The sequence below is a fragment of the Oncorhynchus keta genome, chromosome 3 (genome assembly GCF_023373465.1).
Source record: "Oncorhynchus keta strain PuntledgeMale-10-30-2019 chromosome 3, Oket_V2, whole genome shotgun sequence".
NCBI classification, from domain to species: domain Eukaryota; kingdom Metazoa; phylum Chordata; class Actinopteri; order Salmoniformes; family Salmonidae; genus Oncorhynchus; species Oncorhynchus keta.
In genome coordinates, this window is record NC_068423.1 from 823,643 (window position 1) to 849,429 (window position 25,787).

Sequence of the window (25,787 nt, forward strand, 5' to 3'; positions counted from 1 at the left end):
CAGTGAATCAACCCACTCAGGTGACGCACCCCTTCCAGGGACGGCATGAGAGAGCCCCAGTAAGCCAGTGACTCAGCCCCTGTAATAGGGTTAGAGGCAGAGAATCCCAGTGGAAAGAGGGGAACCGGCCAGGCAGAGACAGCAAGGGCGGTTCGTTGCTCCAGAGCCTTTCCGTTCACTGCATTCTGGTCCACCTCTCTTTCACCAGAAGAAAACCGTAACAGAACTCTACTCACGCTGCGCCTTGGTCAATTATTCGTCTAGATGTATAAGCTAATGATCCATCATTTATGACGTTCCTTGGAGTGTGTAAACGTACATTTTTTATTACCATAGCATTTTTGAAAGTTCTCTATAGTTATGTACTTGAAAATGTATCAATTGACCAATTCAAGACATTTGGGCTAACTCCTGGCAGACTTGATACAACATATTGTGCAGTACTGTAATTATTCACTGGATCAGTCTGAAACTTTGCACACACACACACACACACACCGCTTCCATCTGCTGGCCAAAATCTAAATTACACCTAGACTCCTATCTGAAAGTGTGGACTTTCTCTTGCATTTCAAAGATGATTTATTTTTTGAAAACGCATGTTTTTTTGTTTGTATTATATTTTACCAGATCTAATGTGTTCTCCTACATTAATTTCACATTTCCACCAACTTCAAAGTGTCTCCTTTCAAAAGCTATCAAGAATATGATTAACCTAGCTTCAGGTCCTGAGCTATAGGTAGTTAGATTTGGGCATGTCATTTTGGGCGAAAATTAAAGAAAAGGGTGCGATCCTTATTAAGGCTTCGGTCCACCACCTAATTAGGGACAGGAAGACAATAGCGAACTAGTAGCACATGGGCCCAACCAAGGCAATAGTCTAAAGAAACCCAACATGATGAAATTTCATTCAAAAATACATGCTGTTCAAAAGGTGGTGAAAATGGAAAGTTGCAAATAAGGTTTAGGTGAAGGAACAGGGGAGTTTGCTTGAATTACTTCCTTGTCGTTCTTGTATTGGGAGTAAACTGCAGCAGAATTCCTTCTCAACCATTCTCCTCTAACTCCCCCCTTTGCTTCGAACCAAGCTGTCACCTTCATCTCTCTGATGGCTTTACTGCAATAGCGAGTGAAAGGGAGAGAAAAACAGAGATAGAGAACGCTCCATTCACAGCACACCACCTCGCTTTTGGTAACTGCCTTATTAGCTGCTCTATTCATCCTGAATATGGGAGGGTTCCTTCCTATAAACACACATTCTACTCACTACTGGAAGAGAACAAAAAATTACTTTAGGGAGAGATTAGTAGTCCTCTGCCTCCCTCCTTTCCTCCCTCCCTCCATCTCTCTCTCTCTATTCCACTCAATTCAATTCACAGGGCTTTATTGGCATGGGAAACACGTGTTTACATTGCCAATGCAAGTGAAATAGATAATAAACAAAAGAGAATTAAACAATAAAAATCAACAGTAAACATTACACTCACAAAGGTTCTAACGGAATAGAGACATTTAAAATGTCATATTATGGCTATATGCAATGTGCAAATAGATCAAGTACAAAAGGGAAAATAAATAAACATAAATATGGGTTGCATTCACAATGGTGTTTGTTCTTCACTGGTTGCCATTTTCTTGTGGCAACAGGTCACAAATCATGCTATAGTGGTATTTCACCCAATAGATATGGGATTTTATCAAACTTGGATTTGTTTTAGAATTCTTTGCTGGTCTGTTTAATCTGAGGGAAATGTGTGTCTCTACTCTCTAATATGGCCATACATTTGGCAGGAGTTAAGGAAGTGCAGCTCAGTTTCCAACTCTCTTTCAGGGCCCCTTGAAATGGGCGAGGGGGGGCTCATCTCATACAAAACACTGTACCCGAACCCTGTGAGAATGATAGGCAATAGACAACAAGCCTACTGCTCCGGTATGTCAACATTATTCATTATATACAACATGGTAATAATACATGCATTCCCTATTGCTATTCTACATATGAATTGTGCGCATCAAGTGTTGTGTCCGCACGGGGGCGTAGTTACTGCAAGTTGCGCCAAGCCAACGAGGAGAACCCCTATTACCTATACAGTACAACGTTTGTAGTGAGCTCCGGAGGTTGAGCTCTCTCTCTCTCCTTCGGCGTACAGAGCAAGGAAGGCTCGTAGTTTCTTTCTAGGCAAAAGCGTAGAAAGAGGGAGACACTGAGGTTTGATTGGCGGAGGAATTCAGAGCCAGGAAACGGATCGAATTTCAGGGGGGAGTGATACCCACTGAAGTGAGGAAGGAGGGGGTTGTGTGTGTGTGTGTGAGGACGTAAGGAGCAGAACAAATCTTCTAAAACCCGACAAAGCGTCTGAGGACAGTACTACTATGATTTTCGTGGAAGAAGACGTTCTGCCGTGAGAGATCATAAATTGATGGATTCTTCTTTTTGGAATTTATATATATTTTTTTACGCATTACTTCTTCATAGAGTACATAGGCCCTTCGTTTGGATGAAGAGTGCGCTCGAGGTGGAACACTGACATGTTTTGAGTTGAAGAAACTGTATGAACTTGCTGAATAAGGAAAGTTTTGGAGACGTAACGTTAGCTAGCTAACCATTTCAAGTTCTTTTCAAGGATGTATGCATTTCAATTCAACATTTTTCAAGTGCAATGGAACACCAGTAATTTCGGGATTTAAGAGTCTCGCCAGTGATCCGAGTTGTTGCTCGTTGGATTTGAGGGTAATACAAATAGTTTCTTGGCATTTTTGGTAATGTGAAGAGAATTCGCTCGGTGAGGACTATAGGGTACACGCCTCCTGCCTTTTCCGTGCATGCGACTCGGAGGTCTTTCAGACTTTGTAGTTATTCGTGGTAAGTATTCTGGCAGTTTTATTGTAGGCATAGATTTCAAATAGTTATTGTTCTATTCGTCATAGAATAATGGAGAATATAGCTAATTTGTAATGTTTCCAAGTTCTATAAATCTTTATGGGGAACCAGTTTGCTACACAAATGATCATCACGCGCATGCAACGTGATTTATTGTTAATAACTTTTTAAAATCATGAGAGATTAACCTAATTTGTTATTCTAAAGAGTTGTGAAATTACACATGTTATGCATAGGCTACTTTTAATAGCGAACTTGATTTGACAGTCGAATCATAATACATTGCTAATATAATGTAGGCCTACTCCTTTTCTACAACGAAACAAGAGCTCGTTTTTGCCATTTCTGAAAAATATAATATTTTTCATTCAATAACAGCTGCCTTTATGGCAACGTTTACCATGTCTTCCCCTCAATTACAAAAGTACAATTCAAGCAATGGTTGCAGCACCAATGAGTGTTCATTAACAACACTGTTTTGGTTATTTATTACTTTACTTAATTTTCTACATTGCATTTATGGTGCCAATTACAATTAACCCATGACCGCACGTTGTGTTTTTACAAATGATTTGAATATCAATCAATAGGAATTCAATCAGCGGAATAAATGCTATTCAGAAGCCTTGGTTTACATGGGGGCCAGGAAAACGTGTGGATATGCATATAAGGAAAAGCCCTCATGAGTCCGAACTTGTTGTTGGACGTCATGTTGTTGACAGCAGCAACTCATAAAGCGTTTGTCAAAGCTATAGGCTATACACTGGATAGATCTACAACAGCTAAATCACCAAAAGTAGGCTAGACCTAGGCGAATTGTCGATGCAAAAAAATTGCCCATGAATTGTCAGTTACCTTGCTCCGCTGGCCTACAGTGTCCATTTCCCTTTGCTTTGCAATAGACTATTTGAGAAACAAAATAGACGACTTATCGATTTGTAAGTAAACCATCATCATAAAACAAGGTAGCCTGCCCACTCTAGCCTGGTCCAATCACGTTGCACGAGAGGGATGCATTCAGGCCACAGGCAACATCCCATTATGTAATGCCCGGGTCATTAGAGGGTTGTTACTGGTTACCACAGTCACAAAGTCTAAATGATCTATTTCTTAAAAATTAATGAAAGTCAAAATGAGATTTTTTGTCTTCATTTGAGGTTATGGTTAGGAGTAAGGTTAGCAGTGTGATTCGGGTTTGGTTAGCCGACTAGAGTAGGCATACTGGAGTTCTAACGTTTTTATAAACGTTAACGGATATAAACGGATATAAACGGATTTCAGCACTCTAAAGAATTCGGGCTATTCTGGATTTCAGCACCCAAAGAAATGTGGGCTATTCTTTGGGTGCTGAAATCTGTAGATTTTTGTTAAAATCTTAATTTTATGTGATATTTGGAGCTCCAATCGTGGACTTGAGTATAGCCGGCTAGGATTAGGTTTAAAATCAGATATTAAGAAGATAGCCATAACTATGACTTTAAACCCAACCCTAAAGATGAATGAAAACCAAAATGAGCTTTTTGGTCTTCATTTAAGGTTAGGGTAAGACATGAGGTTAGCAGCTTGGTTAGGGTTAGGTTAGCCGACTAAACTCAACTCCACGATTTACAATGGCATTGAGCGGCGACGAGTGTGGGCATACTGGAGTTCCAATGTCTTTATAAAAAAAAACGGATTTCAGCACCCCAAAAATGCGGGCTATTCTGTCTGGATTTCAGCATCCGAAGAAATGCGGGCTATAAATACGTAGTTTTTAGTGTCGTCGGAGCTCCAGTCCACCCTTTACTCAACTCCATCGTAAATCGTGGAATTGAGTTTAGTCGGCTAGCGTTAGCTTAAGAATATGATTTTAAGTAGAGAAATTGTAGAAATAGGCCGGGGTTTAGCCATAATTATGACTTTGTGGCTGTGGTAACGAGTGACAACCTCATTAGAGATGAACCAGAATCTATAGACACCTTTCAAAGTTTCTGTGTACATGTCAAATTATACACTACCCTTCAAAAGTTTGGGGTCACTTAGAAATGCCCTTTTTTTGCCCATTAAAATAACATCAAATTGATCAGAAATACAGTGTAGACATTGTTAATGTTGTTAATGGCAGCTTCATTAAATAGTACCCGCAAAACACCAGTCTCAATGTCAACAGTGAAGAGGCGACTTCGGGAAATGGCCTTCTAGGCAGAGTTGCAAAGAAAAAGCCATATCTCAGACTGGCCAATAAAAATAAAATATTAAGATGGGCAAAATAACACAGACTCTGGACAGAGGAACTCTGCCTAGAAGGCCAGCATCCCGGAGTCGCCTCTTCACTGTTGACGTTGAGACTGGTGTTTTGCGGGTACTATTTAATGAAGCTGCCAATTGAGGACTTGTGAGGCTTCTGTTTCTCAAACTAGACACTCTAATGTACTTGTCCTCTTGCTCAGTTGTGCACCGGGGCGGGGCCTCCCACTCCTCATTCTGTTCTGGTTAGGGCCAGTTTGCGCTGTTCTGTGAAGGGAGTAGTACACAGTGTTGTACTAGATCTTCATTTTCTTGGCAATTTCTTTCATGGAATAGCCTTCATTTCTCAGAACAATAATAGACTGACAAGTTTCAGAAGAAAGTTATTTGTTTCTGGCCATTTTAAGCCTGTAATCGAACCCACAAATGCTGATGCTCCAGATACTTTGCTAGTCAAAAGAAGGCCATTGCTTCAGTTTTATTGCTTCTTTAATCAGGACAACAGTTTTTAGCCGTGCTAACATACTTGCAAAAGGGTTTTCTAATGATCAATTAGCCTTTTAAAATGATCAACTTGGATTAGCTAACACAAAGGTCCATTGGAACACGGGAGTGATGGTTGCTGATAATTGGCCTCTGTACGCCTATGTAGATATTCCATTAAAAGTCAGTTGCTTCCAGCTACAATAGTAATTTACAACATTAACAATGTCTACACTGTATTTTGGATTCATTTGATGTTATTTAAATGGACTAAAAATGTGTTTTTCATCAAAAACAAGGACATTTCTAAAGTGACTACAAACTTTTGAAAGGTAGTATATGTATCTTCCTGGGTAAACCAATCAATACATCGCAGCTGTAGCAGAAGGCACTATACAGGGGTCTCGGTGGCAGCCGGCTCCAAACCTCCAGAGACTGTTAAATCGGAATGCACCACCACAGATTTCTGGCCAATAGGTTGATGTGTCCTTGTGTATTCCATTTCAATTTTAAAATGCATAATCATAGTGCTTCAATTAAGTTATTTTATGCATTTATGCATATTCTTTAATTAGATCGACTTCAAATGGAAAGCAACAGGTTGCGCACAAGGATAAGACATATACTATCAGTATTGGATGATTTGATTATTGATTGTTGTCTGCTCTCTCGGATCAGAAGACAGTGATGTTTGGTGGAATTTGATATTCCACAGATGGACATTTTCAGTTATAATAATAATAATAATAATAACCACAATAACAATACAAATAATTGTGTTAGTGAAATGGTAATAACTACAGTACCGACATAGCCTAGTGATACATGTTTTTTCTTAATAACTAACAACGTCTATTCAATGCTGATTCTCTGAGAAACTGTTTATATATGTAAAACGTCACTTCAATGTGATCAAATCAAATGTTATTTGTCACATGCACCGAATACAACAGGTAGACCTTACAGTGAAATGCTTACTTACCATCCCTTAGCCAACAATGCAATAAAAATAAATAAAAAATACCTGAAAGAATAAGAATTAAAAGTAACAAATAATTAAAGAGCAGCAGTAAAATAACAATAGGAGCTGTTTAGATGCCTCTTGGACCTAGACTTGGCGCTCCGGTACCGCTTGCCATGCGGTAGCAGAGAGAAGAGTCTATGACTAGGGTGGCTGGAGTCTTTGACAATTTTTAGGGCTTTCCTCTGACACCGCCTGTTATAGAGGAGCTGGATGGCAGGAAGCTTGGCCACAGTGATATACTGGGCCATACGCACTACCCTCCAGAGGGGGAATTATTTTTGTCTTGCCCTCTTCACGACTGTCTTGGTGTGCTTGGATCATGTTAGTTTGTTGGTGATGTAGACACCAAGGAACTTGAAGCTCTTAACCTGCTCCACTACTGCCACGTCCTTTTCCTGTAGTCCACAATCATTTCAGCCTTAGAATGCAAGCATCAAATCCACCCAATAGAAATGCTACATACTCATGCAGCGTGTATTGTAATTGTGAACGTGAGGATTTGCGACAATGGGTTGGACGTAAAGGTAGGTGTAGTGTGGTTGTGTGCTGAGCTGAGGTGCATCAGAGCTTTGGTATGTCTGTGGCAAGGCTTGTTTGACAGCATTTTGTGACACTCTCTCCCTCTCTCATACCCGCTCTTTCTATACGTGCTATTTGAATAGGTGAGACAGGTAAGAAATAGAGACAAGAGAGTTTAGCAGAGTATACAGACGTAGGATCTTAATTTGAGTCAATTTGCTACAGCAGGAAAATTATCCTGCAGCAACAGGAAATGTGGATTATAATTAATGGACATTTTTTGTAGGGGTTGGTATATTTTTTGTTAGGCCAAATCAAGTCTGACATTTTAAAGTGGAAATTACAAACTTTAGAAGCCTTTTTAAACCTTGAATACACTACAAGTTTACATTTTCAAATTAAGATTCTACATCTGTGGTGTAAATGCAGAATTGCTTCATTTTCTACGTCAATACAAATTTTCCTCTTTTGGTTTTCTCCCTCTTCTCCCTCATCCTTTCCCCCCACATTATAAAATAATGTAATCCCTGCCTACCTTTCCCTTCAATCTATTCCTACCTCCCTCCCTCCCTACCTCCCTCCCTACCTCCCTCCCTACCTACCTACCTACCTACCTACCTACCTACCTACCTACCTACCACTCTTTTCCCAACTTTCTTGTCCCGCCCACAGCGTTTCCTCAGCCCAGGTGATTGGGGGAATTCACAGTGAGTGACAGGCCACACAGCCTGCAGTTGATGATTGGGTGGAGCCCTTCAGATGGGATCAGTGTCCAGGGGGAGGCGGAGCCTGAGGAGGGGGGGATGGGGGGGAGACTTGCCCTCCTCTAACAGGATGGCCTCGTGGGCCTGGCTGCTCACCGCCGTCCTGCTGTCCCTAGTGATGGCTACTGTGGCGAGGCCACCGTACACTGTCGCCGAGGAAGAGGCTACGCTAGAACCTGAAGGTAAGACACTGGCTCCTCATTGGCTGTATTATTTACTTTGTTGCCCCTAGCCAGATACTGATCTAAGGTCTGTTTAGGGGTATCCCCCTTCAATGGTTACGGTTAAGATTTGGGAAAGCTGTAAGCTGATCCTATACTGAACAAACATATAAACGCAACAATTTCAAGGATTTTACTGAGTTGCAGTTCTAATGAGGAAATCAGTCAATTGAAATCAATTCATTTAGGCATCAATCTATGGATTTCACATGACTGAAAATACAGATATGCATCTGTTGGTCATAGATACCTAATAAAAAATGGGCTTCACAATGGGCTTCAGGATCTCGTCACAGTATTTCTGTGCATTCAAATTGCCATCAATAAAATGCAATTGTGTTTATTGTCTGTAGGTTATGCCTGCCCATACCATAACAGCCACTATGGGGCATTCTGTTCACAATGTTGACATCAGCAAACCGTTCACCCACACAACGCCATAAATGCGGTCTGTGGTTGTGAGGCCGGTTGGACATACCAAATTCTCTAAAACGACATTGGAGGCGGCTTATGGTAGAGAAATGAATGTTAAATTTTCTGGCAACAGCTCTGGTGGACATTCCTGCAGTTAGCATGCCAACACTCCCTCAAAACTTGAGTTATTTGTGGCATTCTGTTGTGTGACAAAACTGCACATTTTAGAGTGGCCTTTTATTGTTGTTTTATTGTCCCCAGCACAAGGTGCACCTGTGTAATGATCATGCTGTTTAATCAGCTTCTTGATATGCCACACCTGTCAGGTGGATGGATTATCTTGGCAAAGGAGAAATGCTCACTAACAGGGATGTAACACATTTCTGCACAAAATTTGAGAGAAATAAGCTCTTTGTGTGTATGGAACATTTCTGTGCTCTTTTATTTCAGCTCAGGAGGTAATTTTGCTGTAAGACTCCTTGGCCCTCTAGCTCTTGTATTGTACCACTTATTGTACACTGTTAGGGTGATAGTTGTGGTTCAGGGTGGAGAGGAGTAGGGCTGGCACTTTTGAGTTGTACTCTCCAATTGATTTAACCTAATCCCTTTATACTTGTGGGAATTGGCCTATATGGATAAGGTTAAATTGAAATGTTTGTTACAGAATAAATATGAAAAGCATTTGCATAACCATGGTAGCAATTGAAAGGGAACAGTTTGAGATTTTTGGAAGTTATTAGAGAAAAGCTGAGGGCACAAAAGTTCACCTGACACAAGACTGAATCTAAACATTACAATGTTGATTTTATGTGAATTTTACATTTACAGTACTTTTCACATTTGTTGATTACGAAATCTGAAAATACTCTGGATACATTCAGTTACATGATAAGAAGATTCCTGGAAAATGTTGGGTTGGTGCAACAAAATACAAAAATAGGACAAGGGTTTGAGTGAGAGGACTAACTTGTGTCTCCAAGTGGCCACACACCTCTCCAACATATATAGAGTTTCCAAGTAATTTCAATGCATTTTTATGACTATAATGTACTTTTGTCTAGCTCTCCTAGCTGTGCCTTAAGGAACTAGTATTTGTATTCGTTTTTTTGGAACACAACCCTGCACCCCCACCCTCACACAAATACTTTTGTTGTTTACGCAATCCAAAAACGGTCCATTATAATTCTCAATCTGAGTCAGGTGGGCATAATTTGAAGCGTGTTCTATTGCCAACATGACTAGCTAAGTTATAAAATATGATTTTACAGTGTTAGGCTTTCACAATGCAATTCAGGGAAACATCATTTTGGTGGGCATAGAAAGGAGTAATGAGTGCATTCAGGTGCATGTGCCACTGCAAATTTTCTTCACAATAGACAAACAGGCTCGTTCTGTTCAGAACAACCAAGGGTATGACACCATGTCATCTTGTAAATGTACATCAAACATAGTGATCATAAACTTTGAACTGAAGTGCACATTTGAACTCACGGGTGTTTGGCTTGCTTGTATGACATCAAAGCGATATTTATTATAATCCTCAATGTCATCATCATCTTTCGAAACACATAGTCTTCTGAGTTTACAGCATTTGCCTCACTCAGACAACAAAAAATGAACAAAAGTTGCGAAATTAGCGGAAGGATGGGGGCAATTTCTTGTCGTGCGAGGTGCTCAAGTTCAGAACGGCTGTAGGTCAAAACCCATACAGCGCTGTGAAGTGCAAAGCCGGAGCTCTGACGTCATGTATAGTGTGTTACTGTACAGCCTCTAAGTTACAATTTAGCTGTTTATCAGTGCCCAATATATGCCATTTTCAACCTGTATATGGATATGACTGTAAAGGGTTACACGTACCCTCACCCTCACAATACCATATCTCCACAGTCTTTTGGATTAATTAGAAAGAAAACATGTGGAACAGAGATATTGGGGCATTAAGAAGATCACTGTAAAAACTGTTAAAACTCTGTGGATTGATGAGGAATTGAAAAATTGTATGGCTGAGAGAGATGAGGCGAAGGGAATGGCAAATAAGTCTGGCTGCACAACCGATTGGCAAACATACTGCAAATTGAGAAAACTGAATAAAAAGAAGAAGAAACTAAACTATGAAACAAAGATAAAGGACTTAAAGAATGATAGTAAAACGAAGGTGCTTCACCTTCAATTATATTTTTGGGAAAAAGGCTAACTCAGCTCCATCATTCATTGAATCGGATGGCTCATTCATTACAAAACCAACTGATATTGCCAACTACTTTAATGATTTTTTAATTGTCAAGATTAGCAAATTTAGGCATGACATGCCAGAAACAAACGCTGACACTACACATCCATGTTTATCTGACCAAATTATGAAAGACAAGAATTCCGTAAAGTGAGTGTGGAAGAGGTGAAAAAATTATTGGTGTCTATCAACAATGACAAACCACTGGGGTCTGACAATTTGGATGGAAAATTACTGAGGATAATAGCGGACGATATTGCCACTCGTATTAGCTATATCTTCAATTTAAGCCTACTAGAAAGTGTGTGTCCTTAGGCCTGGAGGGAAGCAAAAGTCATTACGCTACCAACAAGCAGTAAAAAACCCTTTACTGGCTCAAATAGCTGACCAATCAGCCCGTTACCAACCTTTAGTAAAGTTTTGGAAAACCTGTGTTTGACCAGATACAATGCTTTTTTACAGTAAATAAATTGCCAACAGACTTTCAGCATAGTTATAGGGAAGGAAATTCAACACGCACAGTACTTACACAAATGACTGATGATTGGTTTGATGATACCAATATTGTGGGGCCTGTTTTGTTAGACTTCAGTGCTGCTTTTGACATTATCAATCATAGTCTGCTGCTTGAAAAACGTATGTGTTATGGCTTTACTCCCCCTGCTATATTGTCGATGAAGAGGTACCTGTCTAACAAAGCACAAAGGGTGTTCTTAATGAAAGCCTCTCCAACATAATCCTGGTAGAATCAGGAATTCCCCAGGGCAGCTGTCTTGGCCCCTTACTTTTTTCAATCTTTACTTACGAAATGCCACTGGCATTTGAGTAAAGCCAGTATGCGGATAACTCAACACTATACACGTCAGCTACTACAACGACTGTAATGACTGCAACACTTAACAAAGAGCTACAGTTAGTTTCAGAATGTGTGACAAGGAATAAGTTAGTCCTAAATATTTCAAAAACTTAAAGCATTGTATTTGGGACAAATCACTCACTGTGATATGTGGAATATGATCTTGTTGAGGTGACTAAACTGCTTGGAGTAACCCTGGATTGTAAAACTGTCATGGTCAAAACATATTGTTACAACAGTAGCTAAAATGGGGAGAAGTATGTCCATAATAAAACGCTACTCTACCTTCTTAACAGCACTATCAACAAGGCAGGTCCTACAGGCTCTAGTTTTGTCGCACCTGGACTACTGTTCAGTCATGTGGTCAGGTGCCACAAAGAGGCACAGTTAGCACTGCGATACAGTGCCTTTGACCACTGCGACACTTGGGAGACCCAGGAACATTTCTTTAAAGAGTATTTGCGCATATTGGACTTTTCCTGACTTTTCCTTCAGATAGGGGAGATTACGGAGAATTTGGGAAGTTATGTGACGGGGATTAACTGGGCTGAACCTGGGGGTTCACATGATGAGGTATCAACAGGGCAGGGGTCGGGGGCTTGTTTAGAAAGCATCCCCAATATCTGATTCCAGATCAGTTTTTGTCAGCTGACCCTGGTCAACCACAGGGGTAATATTCCAAGGTGGTGATGTTTGTGTGTGTGTGTGTGTGTGTGTGTGTGTGTGTGTGTGTGTGTGTGTGTGTGTGTGTGTGCACCAGTAAATTTAGAATCTATTTTGGCATTTGTGTATTTTTCATTGGATTTATTTGGCCATTTGAAAACACATTGCAGCCACACACAATTTAATACACTACATTTTAAACCACCAAAGATTGCACCATTTATTTCTATTGGGGTCATATGAGAGTGAATCATTCGTCTCTCTTGCTCTGATTGGTTGTGGTTGCGGCAGTGTCCCGCCCATCACCTGTACAGACATAAACAGAGGAACATGAAAAGAGGTGTCTCTTTTCCTCTCTTAGTTACCCCCCAGAGGTTGTCTTGTCAGTAGTGTTTCCTAGCCCCACCCCCTCTGAACCCCAGAGCTCCCTGGGGCCACAAGTGCCTAAACCACTGTCTTTCTTTGCCTCTCTGGGAGGGGAGTGGTAATTGTCATAGATTACATATCAGTGTTACCGCTTGCTTTGAACGAGGAATGAACCCATGATAGCTCTGCTGCTTGTTTCTTTACCTCCCACTGAAGAAGGCTTTTAAATGAAACGTCTGTGTATCCCTTGACTTACTTTTATTTAAGCCCTTTGCTCTTATAGGGAGCATGGGCTGTTGACGAATGTTCTCCATCTCACTCCGAAGGTCCTACATGCTATCTCTGATGCAGTGAGATACATTTTTTATAAAACAAATGAAGCTTTATACAAAAAAAAAATGTGTGTGGAGTACGGAACCATTACCTTAAAAAAATACAATATATTCATTATATTTCTATGGTCCTCACTCTGGACTGAGGGTTAGTCAGGCTAAGCCAATGTAAATATGCATGGACACGTCAAGCTATTGTCATGAAAAGCACGCCATTGTGTTTAGTTTTGATTGATTGCTACTCATTATGATAGCAAAATGACCTTTCAGCTAGTGATATACTGTAGGACTCCAACCTGTAAGGCTAGTATAGCAGGAAGGAACATTCTGATACCCTGTGCTACAGTAGTTTGGAGTAGTAGAAGATTGCTACTGCTCTCTAAAATCAATGTTCAGGTATTCAGTTGCATAGTGATGGCCCGTTCAATTTGAATAAGAAGAACCAGATGTTATTGCATGTAAGTGGGTGGTTACATGAGAAGAGATAGTGGTCATAGGACTCAAACTTAGTGATATCTTAACAACAGAATGATCCAGGTTGTAAAAGTATGAGCCTTCCTGCCTCTGGTCTGTTAATGACATGTTGTGTGTTTGTGTGAATCTCTACATGCGTGTGTACGTGTGAGCGTGCATGTGCCTGCATGTCTGCGTGTGTGCATGTTTCTGTGTTTGTTTGTGTGTCAGTGGCTATGAAGCTAAACTCTCCCACTAAACAAACTGTCCTGAGTCCTGCTGTCAATGTGGCATGCAGTTAGACTGATAGCTTCTTCTATGCAATGGACTTTTATAGGCCCCTGCTTGCCTGCCATTAGGCCTAGTTACTGTTACATTTATTTTTACCTTTATTTAACGAGGCAAGTCAGTTAAGAGCAAATTCTTATTTACAATGACAGACTACCGGGGAACAGTGGGTTAACTGCCTTGTTCAGGGGCAAAATGACAGATTTTTAAAAAATTTGTCAGCTCAGGGATTCGGTCCAGCAACCTTTCGGTTACTGACCCACACTCTAACCACTAGGCTACCTGCTGTTGAAGTGTATTAACGTTATATGGACTGTTGTTTCCTTTGGCCAATGCAGCAAAAAATGCCTTCTTGTCACTCTTCCAATACCTGTCTGATGAGGGTTGGTGGTGGTATGTGTGTGCCTGGCGGGTACCGAATGCTCGGCCGGAGGGCCGTTGCCATGGACGCCACTGGAAGGCAGTTGGCAGAGCACTGCATTGTCATGACAATAAAGCTTGATGGAATTTTAATTTGAAAGGAAATAATGGAGAATTAGACTAGAGAGAGGGAAATAAGAATGGTTCGTAGAGTGGACACAGAAAGAGGGGAGAGTATGCATTCTATAGTATAGCTTGTGAGGTGTGTGTGTACACTTGTTTATTATGACTTTTAGTCCTCCCACTCACACCTCTCTCTTCACTCCTCTCCTCTCACTCATTTGGGGCGGCAGGTAGCCTAGTGGTTAGAGTGTTGGACTAGTAACCGAAAGGTTGCTAGATCAAATCCCTGAGCTGACAAGTTAAAAATCTGTTGTTCTGCCCTTGGACAAGGCAGTTTAACCCATTGTTTTTAGGCCGTCATTGTAAATAAGAATTTGTTCTTAACTGACTTGCCTAGTTAAAGGTTACAAAAATGGGAGAGAATAGTTAGCTAGTTCAGCACATGTCAAAGCTGCAGGCTAAATTAATCGCTCCTCTTTCTCCCGAGCTGCCAAACTAACCCTGATTCAGATGACCATGCTAGATTATGGAGACATCATTTATTGATCGGCAGGTAAGGGTGCTCTCGAGCGGCTAGATGTTCTTTACCATTCGGCCACCAATGCTCCTTATATGCTCCTCATCACTCCTCTGTAAACTGGTCATCTCTGTAAACCTGTCGCAAGACCCACTGTTTGATGCTTATTTCTAAAACCCTCTTAGGCCTCACTCCTCCTATCTGAGGTATCTACTGCAGGCCTCATCCTCCACATACAACACCCGTTCTGCCAGTCACATTCTGTTAAAGGCCCCCAAAGCACACACATCCCTGGGTCGCTCCTCTTTTCAGTTCGCTGCAGCTAACGACTGGAACAAGCTGCAAACAACACTCAAACTGGACAGTTTTATCTCAATCTCTTCATTCAAAGACTCAATCATGGACACTTACTGACTGTTGTGGCTGCTTTGTGTGATGTATTGTTGTCTTTACCTTCTTGCCCTTTGTGCTGTTGTCTGTGCCCAATAATGTTTGTACCATGTTTTGTGCTGCTACCATGTTGATGTTATGTTGTGTCGCTACCATGATGTGTTGTCATGCGTTGCTGGCTTGCTATGTTGTTGTCTTAGGTCTCTCTTTATGTAGTGTTGTCTCTCTTGTCGTGATGTGTGTTTTGTCCTATATTTTATTTATTTTAATTTGGAATCAAAGCCCTCGCAGAAGGCCTTTTGCCTTTTGCCTTTTGGTAGGCCGTCATTGTAAATAAGAATTTGTTCTTAAAATAATAGTAGTACTGCAGTGTCTGTTTTTATGATCACACACATCTTTATGTACGCAACAAAAAATGTTGGCAAAAAGTTTATGCTAAAGTTTTCATCTCTGTTTGAAATTGATATTTCTCCCTCTTTCTCTTTCTCCAGGTGACAGTTATTATCAGCATGTCTATGAGGTGTCACAGACTGTCACTGTCTCAAACCTTTTTATTCACTCCTCTCCTCTCACTAAACTACAGAAGAGAGAAATGGCATAGAAGAGCTAGCTAGTTTTACAGCAGTGCCTGTTTTTATGATCACACACTTAGAAAACAAATATTTGAAAGATCACACTGCTCTTTATGTACGCAACTCATGCTCCTTAGATAATGTTACTGTTGGTGCTTAGTCTGCTCACAGACATGACAGACAGTTGGACAGATGTAGTGAGAAAGATATGCAGCTAGATAGACAAGTGTGTTCTGGTGTGAGAATTGGTTGCAGCCTCTTGCCACAGTCCCTCATAGAGCATAATTCCCTCTTGCCAGGATGGTGTGAATGAATAGAGGAGAGGAGTGATAGCCACGCTGATAATAACTGTCACAGAGAGAGAGGGAGAGTTGAATTGAGTTGAATTTAATTGAATTGAGAGGAGGGGGAGAGAGAGAGATCCATTTAAACAGAGGCAAAAACCAGCCAACTTTAGCATTCAAACTTTTTGCTTACTTTTTTTCTATATCTGAAAGGTATTGCCTGTGACAAAGCCTGTACATTTATTTACGTCAACTGACCTAGTTATGATTTTGGCTTTGTGTTTAAAAGTCCCGTCAAATTCCCAGTATGAACGTCGCCTTTCATCTTACCGTCTTTGGCATGCATTACATCATGATCATTCTATTGTTATTGTCCGACATCAAACTTATCCTTGTAGTCAGTCCATGGGCCAGAGCAAAAGTTTGGCCACTTTGGGGTGGCAAAGGTTTGATGGTATTATATTGTTCCCTGCAAGCCCCTGATCAAATTGATATATGATATCTTCTCCCAAAATGTTATAAATCGTGTTGTATGGGAGTCTATTCAATAGAATCTTTGCAGGCTGATAAAGAAAGGTTGAGACATGTTAGAATGTTCACATGCTCATTGAAATTGACTGAAACAACGATGAAACATTCTGTTTGGTTGATCTCATCTTAAAAACCATGGGATTTGGCACATTTTTGCCACCAGAAATAATGATTTAACCTAGACTGATTGTCACGCCTGCTCCCGCTTCTCCTCTCTGGCGCTAGAGGCCGCCCATTACGTGCATCAGCACTCATTGGACTCACCTGGACTTCTTTACTTTGTTGATTGCCCCTCTATATCTGTCTGCTCCTCAGTTTGTTCCCCGTGTCAGCATCAATGTCGTTACATTTGTTTCTTGTCCGTTTTCCATTAAATGTTCACTCCATGTACTTGCTTCTCGTCTCCAGCATCGGTCCTTACACTGACTCATCATTGAAACAACAGTGTTACAAATCACAGAACTACATATTTGTTTTAGGGAAATTGGTCATACTGGGAAATAATAGAAGAACAGGAGATCCAGATCTGGTAGAGTATCGGCTTTATAGTTGCCACCTTTAATAGTCTTTTGTAAAGCAATACTCAGCATGGTAATTGAAAGGTGTGCTCTGTCATTTGTTGAATTGTCCCAGCAAGTTAACACAAAGATTTAGGTAAACACAAGTCATCACTAAAAAGGAACATTGGTGATCATAATAATCTCTTCTGTCCCTGACCAGAAAATGTATTTCAGAAGAACAGAATATGAGTTGGCCTACAGTATGTTATCTGGCTATGCACGATCCCATAGGCTGTAGGCCTGTTTTAATTTAGCAGACAAGATACACTACCGTTCAAAAGTTTGGGGTCACTTTAGGGGTCCTTGTTTTTGAAATGTCCATTAAAATAACATCAAATTAATCAGAAATACAGTGTAGACGTAGTTAATGTTGTAAATGACTATTGTAGCTTTAAACGGCTAATTTTTAATGGAATATCTACATAGGCGTACAGAGGCCCATTACCAGCAACCATCACTCCTGTGTTCCAATGGCATGTTGTGTTAGCTAATCCAAGTTTAATAGTAGATTTATTTTTAAATGAGCTGGGGCACACCCAGAAAAATAGTTTGTGTGGAGGTGCTTACTAACGGTGAATATTCCTCAGGGTGAGGAATGCACAGTTATGCCGAAACGTTGGTTAATACCCATTAAATTGCTGGGAGATTATACATGGAGTGTGCAACTTTCTTTATTTTGATAGTTTATAGCTAATCCAAGTTGATCATTTTAAAAGGCTAATTGATCCTAGAAAACACTTTTGCAATTATGTTAGCACAGCTGAAACCTGTTGTCCTGATTAAAGAAGCAATAAAACTGCCCTTCTTCGACTAGTTGAGTATCTGGAGCATCAGCATTTGTGGGTTCGATTACAGGCTCAAAATGGCCAGAAACAAAGAACTTTCTTCGGAAACTTGTCAGTCTATTCATGTTCTGAGAGATGATGGCTTTTCTATTTGAGAAATTGTGTGTGTACTACTCCCTTCACAGAACAGTGCAAACTGGCTCTAACCAGAATAGATTGAGGAGTGGGAGGCCCCGGTGCACAACTGAGCAAGAGGACAAGTACATTAGGGTGTTTGAGAAACAGACACCTCACAAGTCCTCAACTGGCAGCCTCTTAAGGATCCGCCCATTTCTTTCAATTTTCACCTGAAATAACATACCCAAATCTAACTGACTTTAGCTCAGGCCCTGAAGCAAGGATATGCATATTCTTGATACCATTTGAAAGGAAAGACTGAAGTTTGTGGAAATGTGAAAGGAATGTAGGACAATATAATACATTAGATCTGATAAAAGATAATACAAAGAAAAAAACTACAGTTTTTTTGTATTGTTTTGTACCTTCATCTTTGAAATGCAAGAGGAAGGCCATAATGTATTATTCCAGCCCAGGGACAGCCCAGATCTTGGCCAGTAGATGGCAGCAGTGTATGCGCAAAGCTTTAGACTGTTCAAAATTGCCCAAGACTGCCCAAATGTGCCTATTTGTTTATTAATAACTTTTCAAAAGTTCAAAGCTCTCCTCAAACAATAGCATTGTTTTCTTTCACTGTAATAGCTACTGTAAATTGGACAGTGCAGTTAGATCAACAAGAATTTAAGCTTTCTGCCAATATCAGATATGTCTATGTACTGGGAAATGTTCTTGTTACTTACAACCTCATGCTAATTGCATTAGCTTACGTCAGCTCAACCGTCCCGTGGATGGGACACCGATCCCAAAGAAGTTTTAAATAATACATGCAAAACACCCGTCTCAACATCAACAGTGAAGAGGCGACTCCAGGATGCCGTATCTAAGACTAGCCAATAAAATGAAAAGATTAAGATGGGCAAAAGAACACAGACACTGGACAGAGGAAGATTTGCAAAAAAGTGTTATGGGACAGGCGAATCTAAGTTTGAGGTGTTCGTATCACAAAGAAGAACATTCGTGAGACGCAGATCATTTAAAAAAATGCTGGAAGAGTGCTTGACGCCATCTGTCAAGCATGGTGGAGGCAATCTGATGGTCTGGGGATGCTTTGGTGGTGGTAAAGTGGGAGATTTGTACAGGGTAAAAGAGATCTTGAAGAAGGAAGGCTATCAATCCATCTTGCAACGCCATGCCATACACTGTGGACGGCGCTTAATTGAAGCCAATTTCCTCCTACAACAGGACAATGACCCAAAGCACAGCTTCAAACTATGCAATAACTATTTTGGGAAGAAGCAGTCAGCTGGTATTGTGTGTATAATGTAGTGGCCAGCACAGTCATCGGATCTCAACCCTATTGGGATGTTGTGGGAGCAGCTTGACCGTAAGAAGTGCCCATCAAGCCAATCCAACTTGTGGGAGGTGCTTCAGGAAGCATGGGGTGCAATCTCTTCAGATTACCTCAACAAATTGACAACTAGGATGTCAAAGGTTTGCAAGGCTATAATTGCTGCAAATGTAGGTTTATTTGATGAAAGCAACGTTTGAAGGACACAATTATTATTTCAATAAAAAATCATTATTTATAACCTTGTCAACGTCTTGACTATATTTCCTATTTTGCAACTCATTTAATTTGATTTGCATTTCATTTAATTTTATTTGCAACTATATTTCCTATTTTGCAACTCACTAATTTCTTGTCTGTAGCCTGTACTTAATCAATGTCTACCATAGTGGCCACTATAATAGAGCAGAAATAGAATGTCTTTTTCTACTTTAAGATGTTTTTTTCCCAAGAGCAATATTTAGAAGTTGAAGTCGGAAGTTTACATACACCTTAGCCAAATACATTTAAACTTTCACAATTCCTGACATTTAATCCCAGTAAAAATTCCCTGTTTTAGGTCAGTTAGGATCACCACTTTATTTTAAGAATGTGAAATGTCAGAGTAATAGTGGAGAGAATGATTTATTTCAGCTTTTATTTCTTTCATCACATTCCCAGTGGGTCAAAAGTTGACATATACTCAATTAGTATTTGGTAGCATTGCCTTTAAATTGTTTAACTTGGGTCAAATGTTTTGGGTAGCCTTCCACAAGCTTCCCACAATAAGTTGTGTGAATTCTGTCCCATTCCTCTTTACAGAGCTGGTGTTACTGAGTCAGGTTTGTAGGCCTCCTTGCTCTCACACGCTTTTTCAGTTCTGCCCACAGATGTTCAATAGGACTCAGGTCAAGGCTTTGTGATGGCCTCTCCAATAGACTTTGTTGTCATTAAGCCATTTTTCAACTTTGGAAGTATGCTTGGGGTCATTGTCCGTTTGGAAGACCCATTTGTGACGAATCATTAACTTCCTGACTGATGTCTTGAGATGTTTCTTCAATATATCCACATAATTTTCCTACCACATGATGCCATCTATTTTGTGAAATGCACCAGTCCCTCCTGCAGCAAAGCACCCCCACAACATGATGCTGCCACCCCCGTACTTCACAGTTGGGATGATGTTCTTCGGCTTGCAACCACCCCCCTTTTCCCTCTAAACATAAAGATGGTCATTATGGCCAAACAGTTCTATTTTTGTTTCATCAGACCAGAGGACATTTCTCCAAAAAGTACGATCTTTGTCCCCATGTGCAGTTGCAAACCGTAGTCTGGCTTTTTTTATGGCGGTTTTGAAACAGTGGTTTCTTCCTTGCTGAGCAGCCTTTCAGGTTATGTCGATATAGAACTAATTTTACTGTTGATATAGATACTTTTGTACCGGTTTCCTCCAGCATCTTCACGAAATCCTTTGCTGTTGTTCTGGGATTGATTTGCACTTTTCGCACCATAGTATGTTCATCTCTAGGAGACAGAATGCGTCTCCTTCCTCAGCGGTATGACAGCTGCGTGGTCCCATGGTGTTTATACTTGGGTAATATTGTTTGTACAGATGAACGTGGTACCTTTAAGCGTTTGGAAATTGCTCCCAAGGATGAGCCAGACTTGTGGAGGTCCACATTTTTTCCTGAGGTCTTGGCTGATTTCTTTTGATTTTCCCATGAGCAAAGAGGCACTGAGTTTGAAGGTAGGCCTTGAAATACATCCACAGGTACACCTCCAATTGACTAAGATTATGTCAATTAGCCTATCAGAAGCTTCTAAAGCCATGACATAATTGTCAGGAATTTTCCAAGCTGTTTAAAGGCACAGTCAACTTAGTGTATGTAAACGTTTGACCCACTGGAATTGTGATACAGTGAATTATAAGTGAAATAATCTGTCTGGTAACAATTGTTGGAAAAATGACTTGTGTCATGCACAAAGTAGATGTTCTAACCGACTTGCCAAAACTGTAGTTTGTTAACAAGAAATTTGTGGAGTGGTTGAAAAACGAGTTTTAATGATTCCAACCTCCAAGTGTATGTAAACTTCCGACTTCAACTGTATGAAGGCTGTTATGGCTAACTGCAGTAATAGTGTATTGTTTTTTCTCAATACTTAAGTGTCATTTGTAGTAAAGTCTAGGCAACAAATTGCATTGGTTTGTTTTCTTTACATTTTTTTTAGCTGTGAGATAGGTTCACTTTATCGACTTTTTATTTTACACGCAGACTGAGCATGTAGATCATATTCTTTGTTGTTTAATTAGTTAAAACCTGTATTTCCCCCTAGCAGGGATTTTTTTTACATGTTTCAGGGCAACAAAAAAAGTGTCACCTATTTGGGCCCTCACCGGTTTTCATCCCTGGTCTATATACAGTGGGGCAAAAAAGTATTTAGTTAGCAACCAATTGTGCAAGTTCTCCAACTTAAAAAGATGAGAGGCCTGTAATTTTCATCATAGGTACACTTCAACTATGACAGACAAAATTAGATTTTTTTTCTCCAGAAAATCACATTGTAGGATTTTTTATGAATTTATTTGCAAATTCTGGTGGAAAATAAGTATTTGGTCAATAACAAAAGTTTATCTGATTACAATGACAGAGGTCAAACATTTTCTGTAAGTCTTCACACACTGTTGCTGGTATTTTGGCCCATTCCTCCATGCAGATCTCCTCTAGAGCAGTGATGTTTTGGGGCTGTTGCTGGGCAACACGGACTTTCAACTCCCTCCAAAGATTTTCTATTGGGGTTGAGATCTGGAGACTAGGCCACTCTTCATGCCCGGGCAGTGTGTTTGGGATCATTGTCATGCTGAAAGACCCAGCCACGTTTCATCTTCAATGCCCTTGCTGATAGAAGGAGGTTTTCACTCAAAATCTCACGATACATGGCCCCATTCATTCTTTCCTTTACATGGATCAGTCGTCCTGGTCCTTTGCAGAAAAACAGCCCCAAAGCATGGTGTTTCCCCATGCTTCACAGTAGGTATGGTGTTGTTTGGATGCAACTCAGCATTCTTTGTCCTCCAAACACGAAGAGTTGAGTTTTTACCAAAATGTTATATTTTGGTTTCATCTGACCATATGACATTCTCCCAATCTTCTTCTGGATCATCCAAATGCTCTCTAGCAAACTTCAGACAGGCCTGGACATGTACTGGCTTAAGCAGGGGGACACGTCTGGCACTGCAGGATTTGAGTCCCTGGCGGCGTAGTGTGTTACTGATGGTAGGCTTTGTTACTTTGGTCCCAGCTCTCTGCAGGTCATTCACTAGGTCCCCCCGTGTGGTTCTGGGATTTTGTGATCATTTTGACCCCACAGGGTGTGATCTTGCGTGGAGCTCCAGATCGAGGGAGATTATCAGTGGTCTTGTAAGTCTTCCATTTCCTAATAATTGCTCCCACAGTTGATTTCTTCAAACCAAGCTGCTTACCTATTGCAGATTCAGTCTTCCCAGCCTGGTGCAGGTCTACAATTTTGTTTCTGGTGTCCTTTGACAGCTCTTTGGTCTTGGCCATAGTGGAGTTTGTAGTGTGACTGTTTGAGGTTGTGGACAGGTGTCTTTTATACTGATAACAAGTTCAAACAGGTGCCATTAATTCAGGTAACGAGTGGAGGACAGAGGAGCCTCTTAAAGACGAAGTTACAGGTCTGAGAGCCAGAAATCTTGCTTGTTTGTAGGTGACCAAATACTTATTTTCCACCATAATTTGCAAATAAATTCATTACCATGTGATTTTCTGGATTTTTTTTTCTCATTTTGTCTGTCATAGTTGAAGTGTACCTATGATGAAAATTACAGGCCTCTCTCATCTTTTTAGGTGGGAGAACTTGCACAATTGGTGGCTGACAAAATACTTTTTTGCAACACTGTATATGAGACATTACTTAGTATTTTCATATTTTAGTATACGCTTTAATGTCTCACAAAAACAAGCGTATCTCTGTGAAATGTTAATGGAGCACTGAGCATATACCAATCTTTCTATATTCAAAGCCTTTTACATTTATTTCAGCTTGTGTCATGTTAATTTAGCTTTTTGTGACCCGCGCAAAAACTTTGAAGATGATGACCACAAAATGTAAAATCCTCAAACGTTGCTTTGAGAAACCTGCACGCTTTGTCATATAAATGCTAAAATTGTGTGCTCGTATTGCATTTTAGAACCCCGTTCCCCCCGTCACCCCAAGATGAAAGGTTTTGACCTCTAAAGTTTTAGGCAAATTCGTATACATGCTCAAACCATTCAATAGTTAGGCTATCCATATTACCAGAGTTTATATTCTTTCTATTTCTATGGCGAATTTGCGCCCTTAATTTAGATAATGCATTGATATATAGATGTGCAATTTAGATAATTAATTGAAAGCTAGCTAGCTTGCTGAAATGATAACAAAGAGAACAAAGAATATCGCTATTTGATCATGTACGTGTGCATATCCAAATATGAATGACGTCTGGAATCGTCGGATTATCAAAAATGTCCGAAAAATGTCAAACCTCAACATGTCAACAGGTCGTATAAGCAGGGTTTAGCTGAGACCCATCTCTTGACAGGTAGGCTGGTACTAAGCTTGGGCGGTATACCGTATACCGGGGTATTTGGAAATAGCCAATGGGATGGTTTTTCTGTACCGTCAATACCTTTGAAACGTGTTTCAATACATGTTTATATTTGTAGCTAAATACCGGCAGTCAACTTGTGCAATACGTTAGGAGATAAAACAGATTGTGTTCTTCATTTCACCTGTCACATTATTTTGCATTATGAAGCTTACCGTAGTTCCCCAGAGGAGTTGAGCTAGTCACATGTTTGTAAATAGCACAACAGGAGAACGCGTTCTGTATTGAAAGTAAAGTTATGTTTTTTTTGCATCAATAGTTATCGGATGTGCAACTATAGTTTTCCTTCACAGAAAAGACATTAGTGCAACACATTCCGCAGAAAATAGCTTCATCGTCGTCAGATGACAACAGAAGTGCAACACTATTTGGCTGACAGCCACACAAGTAAATGCGACAATGAAAAAACGATGCATGGCCATCATATTTCTAATGTTTATCATAGAAAGAATGCAACCAGCTACATTTCCTAATGTTTTGCTAAAAGTTAATCTTGCATTTTACCAGAGAAAAGTAGGCTGGCTACACCAAGAAAAGTACAAGAGAAGTAGCTACACATCAGTCAGAGCGCTGTATTTTGATAGAATGCCCTTTTCGTGAATTCTCATCCAAGTGGAGAAGTGCAACTGAAGCAAAAAATGTGTTTGATGCTGTGCAGAAATTACAATAAGAAGCATTTTTGATCTGCATTTACAAAACGCAGCAAAATATTTGTAATGTGTTGTATAGTTTTTTGATGGGGAGAATGGGAGGGAGATTTGACTGTGGTAGGAATGGAGAGAGGTGTCTAGGCGGAAGATGAGTTCATATCAGAACACATCCTCCTGTGGTGTAGAGGGAAGAGGATGAGCTGAAAAGTATGCAGTGGTAGTTTTCAAACCCTCAACCTCCACTGAGATGCTGCATTGTAACAAGGTCCATGGCCACAATCTGCTGTGTGGGTTATGGTTAGAGAATTTGGAGTGTGTGTATCGAGGTGTAAGTGGGATTGGCCTCATGGTTCCCATGAGTATTTGTGAATCCTGAAGGTGTCAACAGGTTTAGGGATGGGTCAGGGTCAGGTCAACAGAGTCATTGGAGGAGGAAAAGGAGGTGAAAGAGAAGAATGAGAGAGGAGAGACATTGATGAAGATGGACAGATGTACACACAGCAGAGAAGAGAGATACAACACCTCAAAGTAACACTTAAGCATACCTTTCCAAGTGTTCACCATTTGGAGTTATTTAACAATGTCCTGCCCCACCCCCCATTCTGTGTGTGATAGATGGTGCCTGTCATAGTATATGGCCATCCCCTCTCAGTTCTGTGTATATTAGCTTTCTGTACACCCCTTCTCTCTCACCTGTGTTGATTGATAGAGGCCTCGCTCCCAAACTGAGCGCCAGGCCTGTATCAGGCCTAGTGGAAGGCAACAGGAACAGCTCCACAGGCTTCGATCACACAATGGAGGGAAACGTAGAGTCAATAACAATGCAATTAAAGTAGTATGGAAAACTATGTAGGGAAATAAACAAAGGTGGTGAATATAGCCCGCATCAATCAACATACACACTCCTCCTCAGACCATGCACAGTGGGTGGTGGGTGGAGACGGATGGCTTAATTATTTCCGGAGTGAAGGAAAGAGGAAAAAAATATCACAGTACCGGAACTATACCTGTGGGGCAATGTGCCCGGGGGGAGCGCTTAGAGCACACACGTTCTGGCATGGCAATTAACTTTCTCTTCCTGCTCAGGGGTGGGAGTTAATGTAACACACACAATGAAGGTGGAATGTACTTAGGGAGGTGTGCTGAGATACAGGAACGGTTGGGATTGCCTCTGTACTA

The 25,787-nt window shown here is 40.5% G+C and overlaps 1 protein-coding gene across 5 annotated transcripts in view; it reads left to right on the top strand.

Annotated features, from left to right (window-relative positions):
- Positions 1–2,123: 2,123 nt before the first annotated feature.
- The window catches only part of LOC118363645 (fibroblast growth factor receptor 2-like), a 97,222-nt gene continuing 73,558 nt past the window's right edge, over positions 2,124–25,787 (top strand). For 3 of the 5 annotated variants that reach the window (XM_035744728.2, XM_035744718.2, XM_035744735.2), the window contains exons 1-2: positions 2,125–2,863; positions 7,806–8,079. In XM_035744728.2, the coding sequence (XP_035600621.1) occupies positions 7,893–8,079 (187 nt within the window). In that variant the 5' untranslated portion in view covers positions 2,125–2,863; positions 7,806–7,892. Of the gene's footprint in view, positions 2,864–7,805; positions 8,080–25,787 lie in introns of all 5 variants that reach the window. The other 2 variants (XM_035744740.2, XM_035744749.2) reach the window with 2 other exon arrangements.